The sequence below is a fragment of the Garra rufa genome, chromosome 8 (genome assembly GCF_049309525.1).
Source record: "Garra rufa chromosome 8, GarRuf1.0, whole genome shotgun sequence".
In the NCBI taxonomy this organism is placed as follows: domain Eukaryota; kingdom Metazoa; phylum Chordata; class Actinopteri; order Cypriniformes; family Cyprinidae; genus Garra; species Garra rufa.
This window is the reverse complement of record NC_133368.1, coordinates 20159979-20184626: the sequence shown is the minus strand read 5'-3', so window position 1 is coordinate 20184626 and position 24648 is coordinate 20159979. Positions and strand designations below refer to the sequence as shown.

At 37.9% G+C, this 24648-nt stretch overlaps 1 protein-coding gene across 1 annotated transcript; it reads left to right on the top strand.

Moving 5' to 3' along the window:
- Positions 1 to 571: 571 nt before the first annotated feature.
- LOC141340110 (uncharacterized) lies at positions 572 to 24441 on the top strand. The gene is made up of 11 exons (XM_073845043.1): positions 572 to 741; positions 993 to 1149; positions 1608 to 1800; positions 2662 to 2757; positions 7316 to 7411; positions 8624 to 8749; positions 8885 to 9019; positions 9141 to 9251; positions 13111 to 13152; positions 17717 to 17815; positions 23240 to 24441. Exons 1-10 carry the CDS (start codon positions 633 to 635, stop codon positions 17747 to 17749), a joined length of 1098 nt encoding a protein of 365 aa, XP_073701144.1. The 5' UTR covers positions 572 to 632; the 3' UTR covers positions 17750 to 17815; positions 23240 to 24441.
- Positions 24442 to 24648: the final 207 nt, after the last annotated feature.

Here is a 24648-nt window from a genome sequence, read left to right as displayed (position 1 = left end):
CTCTTCAGGTGAATAACAGGTAGGTTTATGTTATTTGACTTTGTACATGATGTAGTTTCGTTCAAATGCTTTCTCCGTTTCGTAACGTATGAAATTGATGGTTAATAATAATGATGTGCTAGTTTATTCAGATCGCTAGCGTTAGCTTGCTAATCTTAGCTCTAGACTAATAATGGTGTTGACAGCAGAAGAAAGAAGCATGTTTTATTGCAGTTGATAATTTGACTACGTATTTTTTGGTAACACTTTACAGTAAGTTTCATTAGTTACTTTTGTTAACATGAACTAAGAAGAACAATACTACTACAGCATTTATTAATCTTAATGTAAATTTCAATATCTACTAATGCATTATTAAAATCAAAAGTTGTGCTTGTTAACATTAAATAATGTTCTGTGAATTAACTTGACCTAACAATGAACGACTGTATTTTAATATAATTAACATTAGTTAAGATTAATTAATGCTTTAATATATGTATTGTTGATTATGTTAGTTGATACATTAATGCCAGTGACAGCTCCACTTGAATATTAATGACTTGAATTTGCTTGTTTTCTTGTTTCTCTCATGCTAAATTCATACTTTTTCTTTGTGGATGTGTCTGTATTTTATTTTATAAAAAGCTATAATGTCCAAAAGAAGAAAGAGGATACGGCCTGCTGACGAAGCAAGGACCTATATTTTGTCTTCATGTGACAAACCAGAGTTTGTGGAAAGATATATAGATAGAAACAAAGGTATGTTGATGTGAATTTATCAGTACCTCTCATTTGCATACACTTACATAATAATGTATACCATTGTAGTTGGAAATGGTAAATTAGTAGAGTTTTCTTTCTTTCTTTCTTTCTTTCTTTCTTTCTTTCTTTCTTTCTTTCCTATTTGTTTACATTCGGTTAATACTCTGAATCCCTAGTTTCACCTCCAAAAGTGTCAAGGCAACAACTTTTTCCCCAAATTAAGTGTCTTTCTAATTATGTCTTTATAGGTAGAGGAGTATTTGCTAACCAGCCTGTTGAACCGGGAGCTTTTGTCTTGGAATACAAGGGGGAACTCGTTGCTGCAGAGGAATTCCAGGCGAGACACTACACAGAGTTACAGAGTACATTTCTATTTGATTTTGAGTGGCAGCAACGTCACTGGTGGTAAGTATGTACAGATGCATGTTTTGAGACATCTGGGAAACATGTATGCCATGCAACACACTTCTGAATAGTTAATGAGCAAAAGCATAATCAGCAGTTAATTCCGATAATACAGCCCCTGTGTACTCAATTCTATGGGTGATTTTAATGTTTTTCTGTCTGTTCTGTGGTACTCGGCAGTTTTAAGTTAATATACTCCGCAATGGTATTTGGAGCAATACGCTGTACATTATCAACATTCAAAACTTGAGTTTCACTACAGGGCGACTTTAACATTTTAGGCTGATGATAAGCACTTTTGTTGATTAGGACTTTCTGCTTTGTATGTCTTACAGTTACAGTTGATGTGTAATTTAAATGTCTCTTTCGTGTAATCTGACCATTTGTGCACATGATATTTAAATATTTAAAGGGTTTTTCTTTAAATGAACTTACAAAGTTTTTTTTATACCTTTTAGTATTGATGCATCCAAAGAAGATGGCTCTCTGGGAAGACTATGCAATGACAATCACAAATCTCCCAACTGCTCTATGAAAAAAATCATAGTAAATAACAGGCCCCATTTGTGTCTATTTGCCATGAAAAGAATTGAAATCGGAAGTGAAATTGAATATAACTATGGTGATGCACAATGGCCATGGCGTAACAAGGTGAGTTAGACTAACACAACTACTTTTTTGGGTGTGTGTGTATATATATATATATATATATATATATATATATATATATATATATATATATATATATATATATATACACACACAGAAATTTACTTTTTTTTTTTGTCTGATTTGCAGGGTCCAAAGAAGCAGTCTTCTGCTCTACAGACCGACTCGTCCCCAACAGATCACCCATCCGATGATGACACCCTCAAAATGGATGATGAAATCACACAGGTAAAAGAGTAATGTAGACAATCATCTCAAACTATTGAGCTCTTAGATTTCATAGTTTCTATTAAAGAAACAGGTTCACACTATGTTTATCATCATTGGGTGATATGTTAGAGTTCTGATTGAGGAAACAGTTAGTGTGCAGCAGGACAGTAAAACTAGAAAGGTTTCTGTCAGGTTAAGCGTCACACACACATTTCTAGTCTTGGCCTTATGGGGCCCTCAACCCAAAGTAATGATTTTACAGTTAAGTTCACACACACACATTTCTAGTCTTGGCCTTATGGGGCCCTCACGTATGGATCTCATTCAAAGTGATTTTAATTAATTGGAACAGCTCCTGTCATTATTTAAAATGAACTTATTGCAGGTAGAATTCAACACTTTACAAGCTGCTACATGTTCAGGTTGAGTATTTTAGATGTAATCCATTGCACGATATTAAATGTTGCTGTGACACTAGCTGTTAGCTCTAGGAAGGATCTGTAAATGGGTTTAGATTTCAACTATATGCTAGTTGAGAGACTATGAGATAACATGTGTCTCTTGTAAATGCCTGAATACATTACACTTGTCAGTTCTTCACAGGTTCTTGTTCTGTTTTTGTCTGATTTGCAGGGTCCAAAGAAGCAGTCTTCTGCTCTACAGACCGACTCGTCCCCAACAGATCACCCATCCAATGATGACCCCAAAATGGATGATGAAATCACACAGGTAAAAGAGTAATGTAGACAATCATCTCAAACTATTGAGCTCTTAGATTTCATAGTTTCTATTAAAGAAACAGGTTTACACTATGTTTATCATCATTGGGTGATATGTTAGAGTTCTGATTGAGGAAACAGTTAGTGTGCAGCAGGACAGTAAAACTAGAAAGGTTTCTGTCAGGTTAAGCGTCACACACACATTTCTAGTCTTGGCCTTATGGGGTCCTTATACACACACACATTTCTAGTCTTGGCCTTATGGGGTCCTTATACACACACACATTTCTAGTCTTGGCCTTATGGGGTCCTTATACACACACACATTTCTAGTCTTGGCCTTATGGGGTCCTTATACACACACACATTTCTAGTCTTGGCCTTATGGGGCCCTCAACCCAAAGTAATGATTTTACAGTTAAGTTCACACACACACATTTCTAGTCTTGGCCTTATGGGGCCCTCACGTATGGATCTCATTCAAAGTGATTTTAATTCATTGGAACAGCTCCTGTCATTATTTAAACTGAACTTATTGCAGGTAGAATTCAACACTTTACAAGCTGCTACATGTTCAGGTTGAGTATTTTAGATGTAATCCATTGCACGATATTAAATGTTGCTGTGACACTAGCTGTTAGCTCTAGGAAGGATCTGTAAATGGGTTTAGATTTCAACTATATGCTAGTTGAGAGACTGTTTTTACATGAGATAACATGTGTCTCTTGTAAATGCCTGAATACACAACACTTGTCAGTTCTTCACAGGTTCTTGTTCTGTTTTTGTCTGATTTGCAGGGTCCAAAGAAGCAGTCTTCTGCTCTACAGACCGACTCGTCCCCAACAGATCACCCATCCAATGATGACCCCAAAATGGATGATGAAATCACACAGGTAAAAGAGTAATGTAGACAATCATCTCAAACTATTGAGCTCTTAGATTTCATAGTTTCTATTAAAGAAACAGGTTTACACTATGTTTATCATCATTGGGTGATATGTTAGAGTTCTGATTGAGGAAACAGTTAGTGTGCAGCAGGACAGTAAAACTAGAAAGGTTTCTGTCAGGTTAAGCGTCACACACACATTTCTAGTCTTGACCTTATGGGGTCCTTATACACACACACATTTCTAGTCTTGGCCTTATGGGGTCCTTATACACACACACATTTCTAGTCTTGGCCTTATGGGGCCCTCACGTATGGATCTCATTCAAAGTGATTTTAATTAATTGGAACAGCACCTGTCATTATTTAAACTGAACTTATTGCAGGTAGAATTCAACACTTTACAAGCTGCTACATGTTCAGGTTGAGTATTTTAGATGTAATCCATTGCACGATATTAAATGATGCTGTGACACTAGCTGTTAGCTCTAGGAAGGATCTGTAAATGGGTTTAGATTTCAACTATATGCTAGTTGAGAGACTATGAGATAACATGTGTCTCTTGTAAATGCCTGAATACATTACACTTGTCAGTTCTTCACAGGTTCTTGTTCTGTTTTTGTCTGATTTGCAGGGTCCAAAGAAGCAGTCTTCTGCTCTACAGACCGACTCGTCCCCAACAGATCACCCATCCAATGATGACCCCAAAATGGATGATGAAATCACACAGGTAAAAGAGTAATGTAGACAATCATCTCAAACTATTGAGCTCTTAGATTTCATAGTTTCTATTAAAGAAACAGGTTCACACTATGTTTTTCATCATTGGGTGATATGTTAGAGTTCTGATTGAGGAAACAGTTAGTGTGCAGCAGGACAGTAAAACTGGAAAGGTTTCTGTCAGGTTAAGCGTCACACACACATTTCTAGTCTTGGCCTTATGGGGTCCTTATACACACACACATTTCTAGTCTTGGCCTTATGGGGCCCTCAACCCAAAGTAATGATTTTACAGTTAAGTTCACACACACACATTTCTAGTCTTGGCCTTATGGGGCCCTCACGTATGGATCTCATTCAAAGTGATTTTAATTAATTGGAACAGCTCCTGTCATTATTTAAACTGAACTTATTGCAGGTAGAATTCAACACTTTACAAGCTGCTACATGTTCAGGTTGAGTATTTTAGATGTAATCCATTGCACGATATTAAATGTTGCTGTGACACTAGCTGTTAGCTCTAGGAAGGATCTGTAAATGGGTTTAGATTTCAACTATATGCTAGTTGAGAGACTGTTTTTACATGAGATAACATGTGTCTCTTGTAAATGCCTGAATACACTACACTTGTCAGTTCTTCACAGGTTCTTGTTCTGTTTTTGTCTGATTTGCAGGGTCCAAAGAAGCAGTCTTCTGCTCTACAGACCGACTCGTCCCCAACAGATCACCCATCCAATGATGACCCCAAAATGGATGATGAAATCACACAGGTAAAAGAGTAATGTAGACAATCATCTCAAACTATTGAGCTCTTAGATTTCATAGTTTCTATTAAAGAAACAGGTTTACACTGTTTATCATCATTGGGTGATATGTTAGAGTTCTGATTGAGGAAACAGTTAGTGTGCAGCAGGACAGTAAAACTAGAAAGGTTTCTGTCAGGTTAAGCGTCACACACACATTTCTAGTCTTGGCCTTATGGGGTCCTTATACACACACACATTTCTAGTCTTGGCCTTATGGGGTCCTTATACACACACACATTTCTAGTCTTGGCCTTATGGGGCCCTCACGTATGGATCTCATTCAAAGTGATTTTAATTAATTGGAACAGCACCTGTCATTATTTAAACTGAACTTATTGCAGGTAGAATTCAACACTTTACAAGCTGCTACATGTTCAGGTTGAGTATTTTAGATGTAATCCATTGCACGATATTAAATGATGCTGTGACACTAGCTGTTAGCTCTAGGAAGGATCTGTAAATGGGTTTAGATTTCAACTATATGCTAGTTGAGAGACTGAGATAACATGTGTCTCTTGTAAATGCCTGAATACATTACACTTGTCAGTTCTTCACAGGTTCTTGTTCTGTTTTTGTCTGATTTGCAGGGTCCAAAGAAGCAGTCTTCTGCTCTACAGACCGACTCGTCCCCAACAGATCACCCATCCAATGATGACCCCAAAATGGATGATGAAATCACACAGGTAAAAGAGTAATGTAGACAATCATCTCAAACTATTGAGCTCTTAGATTTCATAGTTTCTATTAAAGAAACAGGTTTACACTGTTTATCATCATTGGGTGATATGTTAGAGTTCTGATTGAGGAAACAGTTAGTGTGCAGCAGGACAGTAAAACTAGAAAGGTTTCTGTCAGGTTAAGCGTCACACACACATTTCTAGTCTTGGCCTTATGGGGTCCTTATACACACACACATTTCTAGTCTTGGCCTTATGGGGTCCTTATACACACACACATTTCTAGTCTTGGCCTTATGGGGCCCTCAACCCAAAGTAATGATTTTACAGTTAAGTTCACACACACACATTTCTAGTCTTGGCCTTATGGGGCCCTCACGTATGGATCTCATTCAAAGTGATTTTAATTCATTGGAACAGCTCCTGTCATTATTTAAACTGAACTTATTGCAGGTAGAATTCAACACTTTACAAGCTGCTACATGTTCAGGTTGAGTATTTTAGATGTAATCCATTGCACGATATTAAATGTTGCTGTGACACTAGCTGTTAGCTCTAGGAAGGATCTGTAAATGGGTTTAGATTTCAACTATATGCTAGTTGAGAGACTGTTTTTACATGAGATAACATGTGTCTCTTGTAAATGCCTGAATACACAACACTTGTCAGTTCTTCACAGGTTCTTGTTCTGTTTTTGTCTGATTTGCAGGGTCCAAAGAAGCAGTCTTCTGCTCTACAGACCGACTCGTCCCCAACAGATCACCCATCCAATGATGACCCCAAAATGGATGATGAAATCACACAGGTAAAAGAGTAATGTAGACAATCATCTCAAACTATTGAGCTCTTAGATTTCATAGTTTCTATTAAAGAAACAGGTTTACACTGTTTATCATCATTGGGTGATATGTTAGAGTTCTGATTGAGGAAACAGTTAGTGTGCAGCAGGACAGTAAAACTAGAAAGGTTTCTGTCAGGTTAAGCGTCACACACACATTTCTAGTCTTGGCCTTATGGGGTCCTTATACACACACACATTTCTAGTCTTGGCCTTATGGGGTCCTTATACACACACACATTTCTAGTCTTGGCCTTATGGGGTCCTTATACACACACACATTTCTAGTCTTGGCCTTATGGGGCCCTCACGTATGGATCTCATTCAAAGTGATTTTAATTCATTGGAACAGCTCCTGTCATTATTTAAACTGAACTTATTGCAGGTAGAATTCAACACTTTACAAGCTGCTACATGTTCAGGTTGAGTATTTTAGATGTAATCCATTGCACGATATTAAATGTTGCTGTGACACTAGCTGTTAGCTCTAGGAAGGATCTGTAAATGGGTTTAGATTTCAACTATATGCTAGTTGAGAGACTGTTTTTACATGAGATAACATGTGTCTCTTGTAAATGCCTGAATACACAACACTTGTCAGTTCTTCACAGGTTCTTGTTCTGTTTTTGTCTGATTTGCAGGGTCCAAAGAAGCAGTCTTCTGCTCTACAGACCGACTCGTCCCCAACAGATCACCCATCCAATGATGACCCCAAAATGGATGATGAAATCACACAGGTAAAAGAGTAATGTAGACAATCATCTCAAACTATTGAGCTCTTAGATTTCATAGTTTCTATTAAAGAAACAGGTTTACACTATGTTTATCATCATTGGGTGATATGTTAGAGTTCTGATTGAGGAAACAGTTAGTGTGCAGCAGGACAGTAAAACTAGAAAGGTTTCTGTCAGGTTAAGCGTCACACACACATTTCTAGTCTTGACCTTATGGGGTCCTTATACACACACACATTTCTAGTCTTGGCCTTATGGGGTCCTTATACACACACACATTTCTAGTCTTGGCCTTATGGGGCCCTCACGTATGGATCTCATTCAAAGTGATTTTAATTAATTGGAACAGCACCTGTCATTATTTAAACTGAACTTATTGCAGGTAGAATTCAACACTTTACAAGCTGCTACATGTTCAGGTTGAGTATTTTAGATGTAATCCATTGCACGATATTAAATGTTGCTGTGACACTAGCTGTTAGCTCTAGGAAAGAACATTTAGCTATTTAATTGTAATTGTTGGCATTTTTGTGGCTTATCTGATTTAACATTGAACTTCTTTAGTACTTGGATGGTGTACTGTAGCTTCCACTTTCTATTCCAGTTGTTCTCAGTGGGAAATTAAAACACTTATACATTGCCTTTTCCCTGATCTGCATTTGTGTGACTTTTTCTCTAGCTTCTGTGGAATGCTGTTTGGCTCTGTTTTCTTTCAGATTCATAAACACCCCAATGTTGAAGTCTCATTTATTCATCATGTTTAAAGTATTTTCCGTTATATTGATATTTATACCGTTTTTAGGCAGAACTGAATCAAAAACTAAACAGCTGAACAGTGACAACTGACTGACAATTGTTCAACACTAAACAATGACAGTATTTAAGAAGAATTAAAATGATTTGATTTGACAAACTAAACAAATTTAATAATTATCTTCTCAATAGACAGAACTGAGAAGGAACTGACTTCAACAGGAAATATATAATTCCATGATTCAAGCTGATCAATGAAAAGCTGCTTCAAAACTATTTTTATTGTATAAAGCGCTATAGAAATGAAGCTAAACTGACTCAACTTTAGATGGCCGTTCACTCTGTCAAACTAGATAAATGTTGTTATTAGGTTCTTGCCCAAGTGTTTGTGCTAAATTAGTACAATGCTTATACATACATGGTTCCAGTTAACTCTTAATACATATGTTTAATTATATTCAGGTGTTTACTGGAGGGTTTGGCCTAGTAAATTATTCAGAAAGTGATGAGACTGATGAGGATAAAGACAACCCTACCTCTCCACCCTCTGGTGTTGTTCAACAGAAGACAAGGAATGGAAACATTCAGGTATTCCTCCGATGCAGTACTTAAAATTCTTGTGTAAAGTTTATGTAAATGGCTCAAACATCATTTGCCTGTGGCTGATTTTAATAGTGTGAGCAAAAATGTATAACCATATATTAAAATCACTCTTTTTGGCAGATGGATGCGGTTCCTGATTATTCTGAGCCTCTGTTTGACTCGAGTGAAAGTATAGTAGATGAAACTGATGAGGATTCCAGTTCGCAATCAGACAGCGAAGTTGTTTCAAAGCTGAGGATGACAAAAAGCATTTTGGTATGCCTCTTAAGCTCTGGTAACAACTATTTGACAGTTAATTTCTACCAACATATTTTTGTTGTAAATGATTTTGATAGAATGTGAACAATCCTAGCATGACCTAACTCCCTTTTGGCAGATGGACAAGGTACCAGATTTTTCTGTTCCAAGTGATGACAGCACAGATGAGATTGCCACTCCCAAGATGGAAATGGCTCTAGAAAGACCAAAGAGAAGCTTTCTCCGTCCTGTAAGTGATTTTTTTTTTTCATGCTTTGTCACTTAATGGTTGGTGCTACCAAAACTCAAGTTTTGTATGTAGTATGTAAGCATTAGGGATCCTTTATCAATATGAGTGGTATTGCAATTGTTCACTTTTTGCTTTTGAATTCTGAATTGAACATAGTCTGTGTATAGGACGCGGCAGCAAAATAAGTCAATTATGCTTAGGATCTGTTGTGTACCAAACGCTTTGCCATTGTTAGTCATTTTTCTTTCCTCTCTACATGTGATTACTGGAATCCGAATCTGAATCCTGCTTCACTGTGCTGATTAATAATAAATTCTGATCAAAAACTAGCCTTACCGTTACCCATTAAAAGGTGATATTTGACTCAAAGTGATTTTACAGGGGCATTTTTTTTTACCTGAAAATTTAGCTTCAAATATGTATTTTATAGTCATTATAGTAAAAGTAACTTTTTGAATTTCTAATCCTGTAAAATGATGTCAGTCAATTGTTTCTCCAAATAATATTGAAAGGAGTGTCTTGTGCTTTTTTTCTATATTTGGCACACTTTTGTCAATGTTTTTAGTCCCTTGGTCTAACTTTTAATTACTAGTTTCTTTCTTATTTAATTTACTTGTAATAAATTTTTACCTAGCTTCCTTAAAGAATGAATGTCATGCAGTTGACAGTTTGTTTAGTCAGTTTATCGTACTAATGTATTAAAAGAACTCTCAAATAACTTTCATATATGCATAAATTTCATTGCTCGTAAATACAACTAAGAAAATAAACTTAGATGTTAAGAGACATGATGAATGGAAATTGATGGCAACCAACAGTTTTAACGCTTGTGTGTTTGTCCGTTATAAACTTTCATTACATAAAGAAAAAAGTTATTTGAAAAAAATATTTAAATCAATTATATTCCCTGCTGACTTTGTATGTTCACCCACTGGCAAATAAATGGTTGGTCTATAAATGTATTGGTTGATTTTAACAGTGAGAGACAGAATAACATAAGAAAAATGAATTTCAAAAAGTGGAGTCCTAATTTTTATGAGTTTTTTTTCTGAATTTTGTTTTGTCTCTCACTGTTCAAATTAGCCTACTGTTAACATTATACCACTGATCATTTCTTTGTTAGTGGGCAAACATGCAGAGGATTAAATATTGTTTTTCCTCACTGTATCAAGCTCATCAGATCACTCATGTTAAAATAACACATCATTGTTAAAATATTTCTAATATGGACTTTTATTATCTTGCCTAAATGACTTAAATGCTGTCCATTTCCATTCTGTCTCTTCACATCCAAAACTATTCATTTGTGCTCTGATGAACCGTAGTCATTTGTGTTGTAGGTGAGTCTTTTTTTTCCTTCATTTTGGAGAGACTAATCCTGTTAACTTTATTTATTTTTTAAAGATTCAAAGGCATCTTGTAGAATCAGATGACTCGTGTGGCGATAGCGAGGATGAGTATATCCCAGATCCCAGGGAAGAAAGCACAGGGGATAGCAGTGACTGCAGCTTGGAGTTATCACTGAAAAATAAACAAAAGTCAGCTATTAGACAGAGCAGAAGCAAGTCAAGTCAGAGCCAATTTCAGTCTTCAAGTCAGAGCAGAAGTGAGTCATCCAGTCAGAGCAGGTGTGAGTCTTCAGGTCAGAGAAGATTTGAAACAAGTCAAGACTCAGTGCAAGATTGCAGATTTTCCAATAGCAGAGATGAAAGAAGCAGAGAGAAAACAACAGCGCGAACATATAGTAACAAAGAGATGAGCATTTCAGTTCCGCTTGAAGAAGAGCCATCCGTCTATGTTAATCCAGTTTTGAAAAAGGAGGATGGTTCTAGAAGATATAACAAGAAACATCATTGCTTGTATTGTGGCCAAGTAGTTCAAAAAATGTCAAGGCACTTGTCGCGTAGACACAGTGATGTGGTCGAGGTTGCGAAGGCATTGAGTTTGCCAAAGAACTCAAAAGAAAGGAGGCTGCAATTAGATTATATACGAAACAAGGGGAACTTTGAACATAATGTTGAAGTTTTGGAGAGCCGGCAAGGCAAACTCATCCCGTGGAAGCAACCCAAAAAAAAAACTGAAGGACAAGAATTTATGCACTGTGTTTACTGCTTTGGGCTCTTCAGAAAAAGAGTCATGTGGCGACATTTTCAAGTCTGCAATTTCAAGCCTCAGGGCAAGTCTTCCAAGCGAGGTAAAACAAGAGTTCAAGCGCTGTGTGCGTTTGCTGAACCTGCTCCAACTGGACTTAGCGACACATACTGGAAGTTCTTAAATGAAATGAATCAGGATGAGGTCGCCGTTGCAATTAAGGAAGACCGCTGCATTCTTGAATATGGATTCAGACTGTTCAACAAGAATGAAAACGTAATTAGCCAACACCAATATATTCGACAAAAACTGAGAGAGCTTGCCAGGCTGGTACTGGAAGCTAAAAAGATGACACACGTGAAGTCCATCAAAGAACTCATAAAACCTGAAAAATACAGTCATGTTGTTAGGGCTGCAAGATGCCTCGCTGGATTCAGTGACAAAACTGGAAAATATCAACGTCCATCGCTTGCTCGCAAAGTTGGGCATGGCTTACATGCATTGGCCATGTTTATCAAATCTGAAGGATTAAAGACGAAAGATCAACAGACAGCCAAAGACGCTGAAGAATTTGCACTGCTATATCAAGAGAGTTGGAAATTTGACATTGCGAGCCAAGCATTAACTCAGCTTAATCAGACCAAGTGGAATTCTCCTCAAATTCTACCGTTCACACAAGATGTCCAAAAACTTCATTCCTATTTGTCTGAGAAACAGCAGACACAACTTGATGCCCTGCGAGAAAATCCTTCTCCCTTAAACTGGAAGGACCTTGCTAAAGTGACCTTGGCACAAGTTATTCTCTTCAACCGCCGTAGAGCAGGAGAGGTATCCCGAATGCCCTTGTCTGTGTACTTGTCAAAGGACACATCAGAAACTCACCAAGATGTTAACCTGGCCCTTACAGCGCTCGAGCAGAAGCTTTGCAAACATTTTGTCCGGATTGCCATAGTAGGAAAGCGAGGAAGGAAAGTCCCTGTTCTCCTTACTCCAGTCATGAGGGAATCCCTTGATGCTTTGACTGAGAAGCGAGAAGAATGTGGAGTGCTGAAAGAAAACTGCTACTTGTTTGCATTGCCGCACTCTGTCCATTATTTGAGGGGTTCTGATTGCATTAGGCAGTTTGTGAACGAATGTGATGACATCAAACATCCAAAAGCGCTAACTTCGACAAAACTAAGGAAACACATTGCTACTCTGTCGACCGTTCTCAACCTGAAAACAACAGAACTCGACCAGTTGGCAGATTTCCTTGGCCACAACATTGAGGTCCACAGAAAGCACTACCGTCTTCCAGAAGGAACCCTCCAGCTTGCTAAAATTAGCAAAGTTCTTTTAGCTTTGGAAAAGGGACGGCTAGGAGAGTTCAAAGGGAAGAATCTGGATGAAATTCAGCTTGATGTGACTGGTATTAAGCCTTTTTTATTTAAAATTTCCTTAAAGGATAGGATTGTCCATCTGTAAATCATTCTCTTTTAGAGAAGTGTATAGAATTTGAATTGAGTAGCAAAATCAAGTTTAGTATAATCGAATTGAATAAGAGTACAAGCATTTGTAATTATATTTATATGTATTTGTCTATTGTTCTGGAAGTGTGCTTCTCCTTTAACATACTGATGGGGAGAGCAGGTTTTATAGTTATAATTGACTATAACTGGACCATTTAAGACCGTCTGTTTTGCTATTTATGTATTATTTTTGACTACTTTTGCAAAGTTGACCACAGTTTCAGCTTTCTGACTCATTCATATTCTATTACTTTTTTTAGAGACTGTTGACCTGGACATGGATGGGTGCTCTCAAGAAGAAGGTATGTTTGTATGATTTATTTTTTTATTATGAATCATCTTATTTAAATATATTTTTAATATTTGTTTAATGGCTTCTTTCACTGTTAGCAATACTAATGTCTCTATAAAAAATTCTCCTTAAAGGGATAGTTCACCCAGAAATGAAAATTTGATGTTTATCTGCTTCCCCTCAGGGTATCCAAGATGTAGGTGACTTTGTTTCCTCAGCAGAACACAAACAAAGATTTTTAACTCAAACCGGTGCAGTCTGTTAGTGATTTAATGGCAGTGGATGGCACCAAACCTTTGAAAGTAACAAAAAACATGCACAGACAAATCCACATTACACCCTGCGGCTCGTGTTGATACATTGATGTCCTAAGACACGAAACAATCGGTTTTTGTGAGAAACTTAACAGTATTTATATAATTTTTTTTTACCTTTGATGCACAGCCACGTCCATCTGTCATGAGCACGAGTTCATCATCCGGCTCGTTACTCGTATAGCGCTCTGGTGTAGAATACGCAAACGCCGGAAGCCATCTGTCGCGTGTATTTATCACTCATTGTTTACACAGTGCACAGAGATTTTGGGTATCGCGGCTATTCAAAATGGTAATTACTTTCTATATGCTGATTGTTCAAACCGATTTAAAGGTAAAAGATTACGTTTGCTTGCATGAACTGATCCGGAATTGTTTTTTATCGCTGATTTCCCCTTTTTGCGTATTCTACACCAGAGCGCGTTCACATGTAACAAGCCGGATGACAATCTCGTGGTCACGACAGATGGACGTGGCTGTGCATCAAAGGTAAAAAAGGATATAAATATTGTTCAGTTTCTCACAAAAGCCGATCGTTTCGTGTCTTAGGACATCAATGTATCGTCACAAGCCGCAGGGTGTAATTTGGAATTGTCTGTGCATGTTTTTTTCTTACTTTCAAAGGTCTGGTGCCCATCCACTGCCATTATGAGGCTGACCGACTGCACCGGTTTTCGTCAAAAATCGTCATTTGTGTTCTGCTGAAGAAACAAAGTCACCTACATCTTGGATGCCCTGAGGGGAAGCAGATAAACATCAAATTTTCATTTTTGGGTGAACTATTGCTTTAATGTTTTACCGTTGACTATAGGCATTCAACATTACAGTATAATTGAGCGCTATCAATTTTAATATTTATTAGACTTTAAAAAAATAACTTTCAAATAAACTAGGGGTGGGCATAGATTAATTTTTTTAATCTAGATTAAATCTTGGAATTAATCTAGATTAAAATGGCTAATTTGAATTCTGCTGAAGGCATTCAGAATATGTGTGTTTCCCAAATAATGACTTAAAGTCTTTGAGAATGGATCATAAAACTCATAAAGCTGTTCTATGATAATTTGTTGATGAAAATAAATTGTTCAATTAGATGTACTTGTTTTTACTAACTAACTAACAATGAAATTATTTTTTCTACCTATTAGATTGTGTTTTTTTAACGTCAACACCTACCCAGCCCATTACATGTTACACCGTACTTTTATTTTGACAGGTTGCCGTGAAGTTTCTGTGTCATACAGTTTGATATGATGCTAGTTTTCTCAAATGAAACGGTAAAAGTGACACTCACAGCAGTTTGGGAGATTGAGTTTATCTGTTCATGTGAGATGAAAATGCCAAACATTACCGGGAGCGTCACGTGTGTTTCAGTATGCGAGTACTCCGTGTAGTAAAAGCTCGTCTCCGCAATGCAAACACACAGCAAACGAACCTATCGGATTCATATTAAAACGGTCTTTTTGCATTTCAGTTTTCACAGACACTAGTCCATATCGCGATTTGAATTAAGTGACTGACCAACATTTGATTTATGAATCCAAAAAACGACGAATTTACGTGGCATTTCGCTATAGTAGATTCGGTTTTTATGAATGGAGGACGACGCGATCCCGTCTGTGTTTTGGCGGAGGAGACTTAAACGTACGGACGTGAAGGTGAAAGTCATCATAGCTTGCGTAGTTTAGACCCAGCTCCCAACCCAAATTTGAGAATAGATTAACGGCGATATTTTTTTTATCGCGCGATAAGAGTTTCACGTTAACGCAGCACGTTAACGCCGATAACGGCCCACCACTAAAATAAACCCATTATAATAAGTTAAATATTTAGCTACCTGTGCCCTTCAGCAGATATGTACAAAAATTTTATAAAGTTATCAAATACTAATTCTAAATACATTTTTAAAGAAATCCTTAAAGCTACATAAGTTAATGTCTTTTTTTTTTTGGATTAACACATCAAAACAGCTGTTGTTATTTAAATACGGCTGCTGTACATGACCTTTTAGTTTTTTTTTTTGTTTTTTTTTTTACTTAGTCTCTATGGAAGAGCTGAGAGTGTAATGGGGTGATTTAGATGAGGGAGATGATGCTGGGGAGCCTCAGGACAGTTTTTACAATTTCATAGATGTTTTTAATGTGATGCATATAGAACTTATGTCATGCACAGTTTTAAGGCAGCTTAATCCCCTTTTTTGGAACTTAATTCCTTAACCTATGACATTGCATGCACATAGTTTCTTTTGTAGTTTGATATGAAATGATACAGGCCGAGTCGAGCCTGGCGTGGAGGCGAAGTTAGTGTGTGTTTGAAACGCCTCTCGTTTGATGTGCTCGTAAAGACGTTCTGCATCTCATAAAATAAATAAAATAGACAGAGGCAAAAGTTGTAAATGGGGATGGCTAACCCTAGCCCTGCCCCTGTTTTTATTGCATTAAATATTTTTACTGTGGTAATCTAGAAAAAATGAACCACATGTTATTTTGCTAATTTTGACACTACTAAAATATACCATTTGCATCTCATCTTGCAGCTTTTTCAATGTCTTGTGCTCCATACCCAGCTTTTACATTCATCAGGGCTGTGACTCGACAGCTGGCTTTCCAAGTACCACCATAATGACCAACAATATTTATTATTGTCAGCCACTTTAAACATTGTAAATGCAGTTTAAGCATTAACACTGCACTGTGCTTACATCCAGGTAAACAAAAAAACTAAAATAATTGTATACAATATATTTACATGTAATCTTTAAGTACTAACATCTTGGATGCTAAGGTGGTGAAATATTACGGTTTCCCTAGTAATAGCTGTACACAAAGCAGCATTAAGGCAGTTTTACCAGGGATGGTAATTAAAATGGCAAAGACTACTGATCTATATAATGATGATATAATGTTCTTCATTATAGATCAGTGCCCACGACACGTTTCTGAGGACAGTTGGTTCTCTTCAGATATATTCATATAAAGACATCCGTGCCGCGTTTTGACTTTGAAGTGTGCATCATTGCCTTTTGAAGTTTTATCCAGCCCTATCGTGATTCTAGTCTTTCCATCCCCAAATGTAAGACCTCTTTAAATTATTATTAATTATAAATTAGTATTTTCATATTCTATTAAAATTAACAAACTTTTTATGCCCTTAAATTTGATACAACTAAATTAAGCAGTTAAGCCCTCTACTTTATGATAGCCTGTCGGGCAGTCCGGTCAAACATTTTGGTAGTTGACTAAAATAGCCCAGGGATGTCGGACTGGCGGTTTTTGTGAGCCCAGAGTTCTCATTTCAAACATAATTTGTATTTGTCATGCAACAACCTCCCGGCATGTCTTATCTCTCGCTCTGTTCCATCAGAGGCATTAAAGCATAAGCATAACAAAAAATAATTGTTTAGAATGAAAGCGAATTAATATGAAACCAATGCAACTGCACTTTCAAGCACTGTATCCAAAATCCAAGCATTTTTCAAACCTTGAAAACACTACATTTAAAATTCAAGCATTTTCAAGGAATTCAAGCACCAGTACGATCCCTGTGTGATTTTGTTAGCTGACTACAAATTGACAGTGATTAGCGTTGTGTTTTACCCAAAGTTGAACATTCTTCAACTCTCTGTGCCAGGGGAAAAAAACAAAAAACAACACCTGAGTGCTCAGCATTAAAAAAAAAGTTACTCTATAAAACGTGGCTCTCATTTAAAAAAAATTGACAAAATGTGCTAACCTATCTTATTTTTTGTAAGCTGGTAATTTTTTTACTGTTAATACCATAATGTAACGAGGTTAAAACATTTCCTACCGTAAATTGCTTGTTCCGATGATATAACTTTACTTTAAATTATAGACACACACAAAAAATTTATGACACCTCTCTACTTCCACTATAGAAAAGTAAAACCAAAAGATCCCAATATGGCTGCTGTCATCTTGGACTGATTACGTCATTTGGCTGTTTGCACAGTAGTGATTTTTTTTTTTTGGAGCCCTAGTCTAAAGTAGTCAAAAGTCCTTAGTATCAAAGTCCTGCCTAAACTCCCACAGACTAAACTGGCAAGTTCATTGTCATGATGCCACACCTGTTTTTGTAACGTATCTCATGACTAACTAAAAACTTGTAAACAAACTTTAACATCTGAACATTTAATGGGACGTACCTAAATGACTGAAACTTATGCGTGATTGATCATAATCTTGTGTTGCTTGCAGCTAATGTATATGTTTTATTTCATTAAATACTTCTTCTTGCACTCAGATGAATTCATTCCAGAAGCTGAGGACAGTGTGACATCCATTCAGGAACCTACTTCCACAGTATATTTGCAACCGCAAACAAAGTCGGCCAAAAAGAGAGGTGAGCTTAGAAAAATAAAGTGGATTGATGGTACAGCTGATCTTTAACTGCGGTCCTGATGCGGGTTCCCGATCTGTGTCCGTTCTCAAACAGTTCCGTGTATTTCCATAAAGAAAAGGTTGTTCTGGACTGTAACTGACTTTTCTTTTATATTTATTGACCAATATGCACGAAATATGTCAGTAAATCATCATAAACAGAGTTTTTTGGTCTTAAGTAGGGCTGTCAACATTAACGCGTTAATGGCGCGTTAACGCAAATTAATTTTATTAACGCGCGATTAACGCAGCGCGCATTTCTGTTTGACCCACTATAGCCCATAGTTAAATGGATGCAGTGCTGCCAACCTAGCGAAAAGTGTCTAGCAACAATACACAAACACATAATTGGACAAACCCAATTTAGTTTCTGAGGCTCTCCGGTTTTGCTGAACGTGCGTGAGGTCTCCCAATGAATGCGCGCGCACCTCCCTCTCTTCATATCTGCGTCTGCTCTGTTCAGCGAGCGGCAGTGGAGCAGCGCTTTCGGTTAAAACAGATGTTATGTTCATTCCAGTGCTTGAAGTGGGCCGGTACGCAAGTACTTCTGTTTTTTATCATTTTGCGTACACCGGCACTTCTGCCATATTTAATGAATGCAAGCGGAGTCGGGCTACGTTAGGATTGTTGCTGTGTGGTTGATGCGTAAAGCCACATACGAGCGAAAATGGCGTATTAAATGCACGTCAAACACATGCATAATTGCATTTCATATGTACTCCAAAGTTAATTTCAGCTTGTTAATAGCACGCCAAATAGATACAGAAAGTCGTGCTAGTGCGCATTTGCATGAGACCAGGCTCTCCAATCAGTACAGGCCAAACTCCTAAAAAGTCAAAGGATCCTGAAGGCATTCAAACAGGAAGTTAAAAACAACGATAATAATGCAGGGAATAGTGACTTATGTCCAGATGCCGGTAAATGATTCTTTTCAGTGATTGAATCATGATCATAATTCAGGATTTTTTTTTTCAGTTATTATTTCATATTACTTTGGTTATCTGATAACAGAAATATTACATCAAAACAATGGAAACAGTTTTGTTGAGAACGTGGCTGCATCAAATGACAGTATGTGGGCACTGAGAGGCAAACAAATGTAATAATAAATGTAGATTTTGCATGTTCAGAAGAAGTGAGCTGCCCTGTCCTGCAAATAATGTAAACAGGCTTGTGTAAGTAAATTGCTCAGTGCAAAGAAAGAGAAGTAATGGGAACCTGGTGTTTCTATGTTCTTTTTTTCATGTGTCTAATAGACATGAACAAGTTATTTGAAAAACATCTATGACATTTGAAACAAGTTAGTCTAGTCAAGTATGGTTTCACTGATAATAAACACATATTTGCTTAAAGCATCCATGCCAATGTTGATTAGAGTACTAAAAACTTTAAAAAGTGTTAATTTAAGGTACATTTAGAACAGATAAAAATGTGCGATTAATCGCGAGTTAACACAAGACAACCATGCGATTAATCGCAATTAAAAATTTTAATCGATTGACAGCCCTAGTCTTAAGTGAACGTAAACAGGTGAGAAAGAAAACGCATGTTCAGTGTTAAAGAGACAGCCATCTAATAAACGTGCCGTCTGTCGTTAATGTTAATCAAAGAACAAAAGAAAATCATTAAAATTACGAAAGATATTCAGTCAGTTAATGTTTTATTAACAAAGTTCGGGAGGAGCGCGTCAGATACTTAGCCTAATTAACACAAGTGGAACGCACTCAAGTTAATCTACATCAGATATAAATACAGTTGACTTGCCTCTACCCATTTGATGGTTTATCAGCATCCCTCCACCACCTTATCTCCTCATTCCGAGTTCTTTTTAAACCTATACGGGAGGCTACTCTAGGTTCGGGCCATTCCCGAGCTCGGAGGCCTTCCCTAGACAGCCCGCCAAACATGCTTTACGTACTTCACCTAATTATATGCAAGTGTGAACTCATGAAATGAGGGCTAATCAATATTTTATTTATGAAAGAAAACCATTGCCTGGGTTGTACCTGGCATTTGATCAGTTTTGTTTATGCTATTGCTAATTGATTTGTTTGTTTCCATTTTATTACTAGTCTTTAACATTTTAAGGTTTTACATTTATATTATTCTAGTTGTTGTTTTTCTGAAGGAAAGGAATAAATACATTAAAAAGACAGAATATACATTTGACATCTAAATGTTTGACATAACTTTTTAATGGATTTTTATCTTATTGGAATCGTCGTTAGGAATAGATCAAATTCAAACGATACATTGCAGATAATGAGCTCAGACGGTAGCAACTACCTCGCCTTGGTTCCGTACGGATTATTTTATCAGAGAATATTTGTTTTTGACATGACTGACTAAATTTCAGACTACACACTTAAAATATTCTATACGAATATTTCTCATGTCTGTGTCAAGCATGTTCTAAGAATCTATACAGAGTAGTTTTATTTTTATTTTAGGGAGATCATGAACAAGGCCACCAATTCAAACACTGCATTGTTCTTTTGTAGACCCATGAATAATGTCAAATAATGCACCTTATTAAAGGGAAGTGTCGTTGTACAATGTTAAAGGAGAACTCCGGTGTGATTTTGACCTAAAGTGTATTGAATCATGATACCGAGTGTAAACGTACCTTGCATATCTCATCTCGTCTTGTCCACTGCTGTCCGAAATCTGGGGTCAGTTATCCGATGCTCACAACAGCTTGTCAATGATATTCAATCGGGCATCGAAGGAGCCATGTAAATAAATCACTGTTTTACGCCATTTACGAGGCACAAAGTAGCTCCAGACTTCATTGGTAGACTTCCAAGGGCCCTGACATTTAAAACGAGACATTGAGAACTTAGAAAAAGCACCGGTAGTTTATTTACAAGTAGATTTATACAGACAGTAACCGCAAGAAGTTTTGCTGCCGCCGCCATCTTAAATGTAGTCACGATAAGTCGAGTGTCGAGCACCAAGGAAACTACAACCTGGTACGTTGATAAGCTGATAAATTCCTTGGTGATCGACACTCGACTTATCGTGACTACATTTAAGATGGCGGCGGCCGCTAAACTCCTTGCCGTTACTGTCTGTATAAATCTACTTGTAAATAAACTACCGGTGCTTTTTCTAAGTTCTCAATGTCTCGTTTTAAATGTCAGGGCCCTTGGAAGTCTACCAATGAAGTCTGGAGCTACTTTGTGCCTCGTAAATGGCGTAAAACAGTGATTTATTTACATGGCTCCTTCGATGCCCGATTGAATATCATTGACAAGCTGTTGTGAGCATCGGCTAACTGACCCCAGATTTCGGACAGCAGTGGACAAGACGAGATGAGATATGCAAGGTACGTTTACACTCGGTATCATGATTCAATACACTTTAGGTCAAAATCACACCGGAGTTCTCCTTTAACTCAATGGGTAAAAAAAAAGGTCAGTTTTTTTTTTTGTATTGTTTTTTTTATTTTTATTGCAGTTCCGCACTCCCCTTAAACGGCATTCCTGATTTGTAAAACGTACAATACAAAAGAACCTGCACCAAATATGTTCATCTGTATATACAGGTGCATCCCAAAAAATTTGAATATCATCGTAGTTGGGTTTTTTTTTTTTTCACTTTTTTTTTATTGTAACTTAAAAAAAAAATCTTTCATATGTTCTGGATTCATTACATGTAAAGTAAAACGATTTTTCTATTTTGATAATTAGAGCGTACAACTCATGAAAGTCAAATTCAGCGTCTCAAAATGTTGGAAAATTTACATTTGAGTTTCATTAAATGACCATACCTACAGTATAAATTCCCGGTATCTCTTGTTCTTTGAAACCACACTAATGGAGAAGACTGCTGACTTGGCATTGGTCCAGGAGACACCCATTGACACCCTCCACACAGAGGGTAAGTTACAGAAGGTCATTACTAAATGGGGTGGCTGTTTAGAGAGTGCTTTATCAAAGCATATTAAATGCAAAGTTGACTGGAAGAAAGAAATTGAGTAGGCAAAGGTGCACAAGCAGCAGGCATGACTGTTAGCTTGAGAATACTGTCAAACAAAGCCGATTCAAACACTTAGGAGAGCTTCAGTAGGAGTGGGCTGAAGCCGGAGTTAGCACATCAAGAGTCTCCACACTCAGACATCTTCAGGAAAAGCACTACCAAGCCACTTCTGAAACAGAAACAACATCAGAAGCATATTACCTGAGCTTAGAAGAAAATTAACTGGAATGTTGCTCAGTGGTCCAAAGTCCTCTTTTCAGATAAAAGTAATTTTTGCATTTCATGTTGAAATCATGATCCCAGAGTCTGGAGGAAGCCTGGAGAGGCACAGAAGTCCATTGAGAAGATTCTGAAGTCAGTAATACCATGGGGTGCCTTGACGTCTGCTGGTGTTGGTCCACTGTGTTTTACAGTATCAAGTGCAAAGTCAATGTAGCGTCTACCAAGAGATTTTGGAGCATTTTATGCTTTCATCTGCTGACAAGCTTTATGAAGATGCTGCTTTCCTTTTCCAGCAGGACTTTAGCACCTGCCCACAGTGCCAAAACCACTTCCAAGTTGTTTTGCTGACCATGATATTACCGTGCTTTATTGGCCAGCCAACATGCCTGACCGGAACCCCATTGAGAATCTGTTGGCTATTTTCAAGAGAAAGATGAGAAACAGTGGATCCAACAATATACAGGCGATCTGAAGGTTCAGTAGTGCCTCAGCAGTGCCACAGGCTGATCACTTACACGCCACACCTCACTGATGCTGTCATTTGTGTGCTGCTGAGCAAGAATTGAGTACATAAATGAACATACTCTAAAGAACTTGAACTTATGTTTTGCAAATCCTTTTTTGTTGATTGATCTTTGCAAGTATTGTAATATTTTGAGATACTGGATTTTTGACTTGAGCTGTACGTTCTAATCTTCAAAATTAAAACAAAAAAACTTAAGGAATGTTTAACTTTACATGTAATTAATCAATGAATCTAGAATATATTAAAGTTTCAGTTTTTGAAATAAGTTGCAAACAAAAACCTTTTAGGATATTCCAATTTGAGATGCACCTGTATTTTAACATGCATGTTCCCATCTGTGTCATGTTGCTGTGTTTATCAGTACATGACAAAATCATTGGTAATATTTTGAGGGTCCTTTTTGAACATTATGTTGACAATTAATGTTACACTTACATGTCAACTAACTTATTAGAAATCTGTCTACTTAATATCCTCTAACTCTTTGTGATGGTCTCCCAACAAAGTTAGTAGACATGTAGAGGCAATGTTACTTAATGTTGATTTTTTTTTTTTAAGTCCATTTCTCATATAGCTGTCTGTTTGTCTTTCAGATTTTTGTTTTCTTTCAGTTCTGATGATTTAACTATTCTTTTTTTTTTTTTCCTGTATACTTAGGCAAACAAACTGCAGTCAAAAGAAGCTGGACATCAGATGAATGTGCTGCAGTCGAAAGGCACCTAAGGAAATTCATTGTGAGAAACCAAGTTCCAGGGAAAATGGACTGTCAGCATTGCGTTGATGCAGAAGCTGAAGTTTTAGTAAATCGAGACTGGAAGGCAGTGAAATATTTCATCAAAAACCGCATTTCTTCCATAAGAAAAAAAGTACATTAAAATGCGGGTATTTCAGCCTTCCTACAAGCGTTCACCTCGGGGAAACAAGTTCTAATTGTTTTCAACTAAAGGTTAGTTCCCCAAATCAGCATTTTTAGGGAATGTGGTGGGAAGAGCAAATGACAGACACAGTGGGTGTAGAGTCAGGCCTTGGAGAGGCTTTTATTAAACATAAGAAAATTAAAGTGTCCAAAGGAGGGGAAAGTGTCCAAAATAAACAGGGAATTTGGTGTCCCCTTCGTGCAGGGGATTCCTTGAAGCGACAGTGTTCGATAGGGAAGGGTCCAGTAAGGGATGAAGTCCAGAGGCCGCACACGCTGCCCTCTCAGGACACTAGCGTGCAGGCACAGGGAAGAGACCGGTCTCTCAAGGAGAGGCATGCCTGGCATTTAAGCAGCGGCAGTGATGAGGCTTCATTAACATCAGGTGTGCCTCATCACATCAAGCTGTTTTGGTGCCACTCCCCACCGCCCCCACCCCCAAGCGACATCCAGCCTCCGCCCACACGGTGCGCTACCTTCCTCAACTAGGCTCCAGCGGTTGGAGTGGGTGGGGATACCTCTCTGAAGCAATGCTCCCTCTCGAAACGCACTGAAACAGGGACAGAAAAACTGGGATTTAGTCGACAGCCTCAACCAACCGCAGGATAAGTGATACTAAATTAAACGGCCTCCCAGCTGCAAAAGGGGCAAGTGCTATCTCCTTCAAAAAATCATCAGATGTTGCCCTACTGTGCTGTCTAAGCTCCGCCTTGCCTGCATTCTCCACCAGTGTGGCTTAGACAGCACAGTAGGGCAACATCTGATGATGTCATTCCCTCTCGCTCACAAAAGTTTGAAGATAGCACTTGCCCCTTTTGCAGCTGGGAGGACTAAATCCCAGTTTTTCTGTCCCTGTTTCAGTGCGTTTCGAGAGGGAGCATTGCTTCAGAGAGGTATCCCCACCCACTCCAACCGCTGGAGCCTAGTTGAGGAAGGTAGCGCACCGTGTGGGTGGAGGCTGGATGTCGCTTGGGGGTGGGGGCGGTGGGGAGTGGCACCAAAACAGCTTGATGTGATGAGGCACACCTGATGTGAATGAAGCCTCATCACCGCCGCTGCTTAAATGCCAGGCGTGCCTCTCCTCGAGAGACCGGTCTCTTCCCTGTGCCTGCACGCTAGTGTCCTGAGAGGGCAGCGTGTGCGGCCTCTG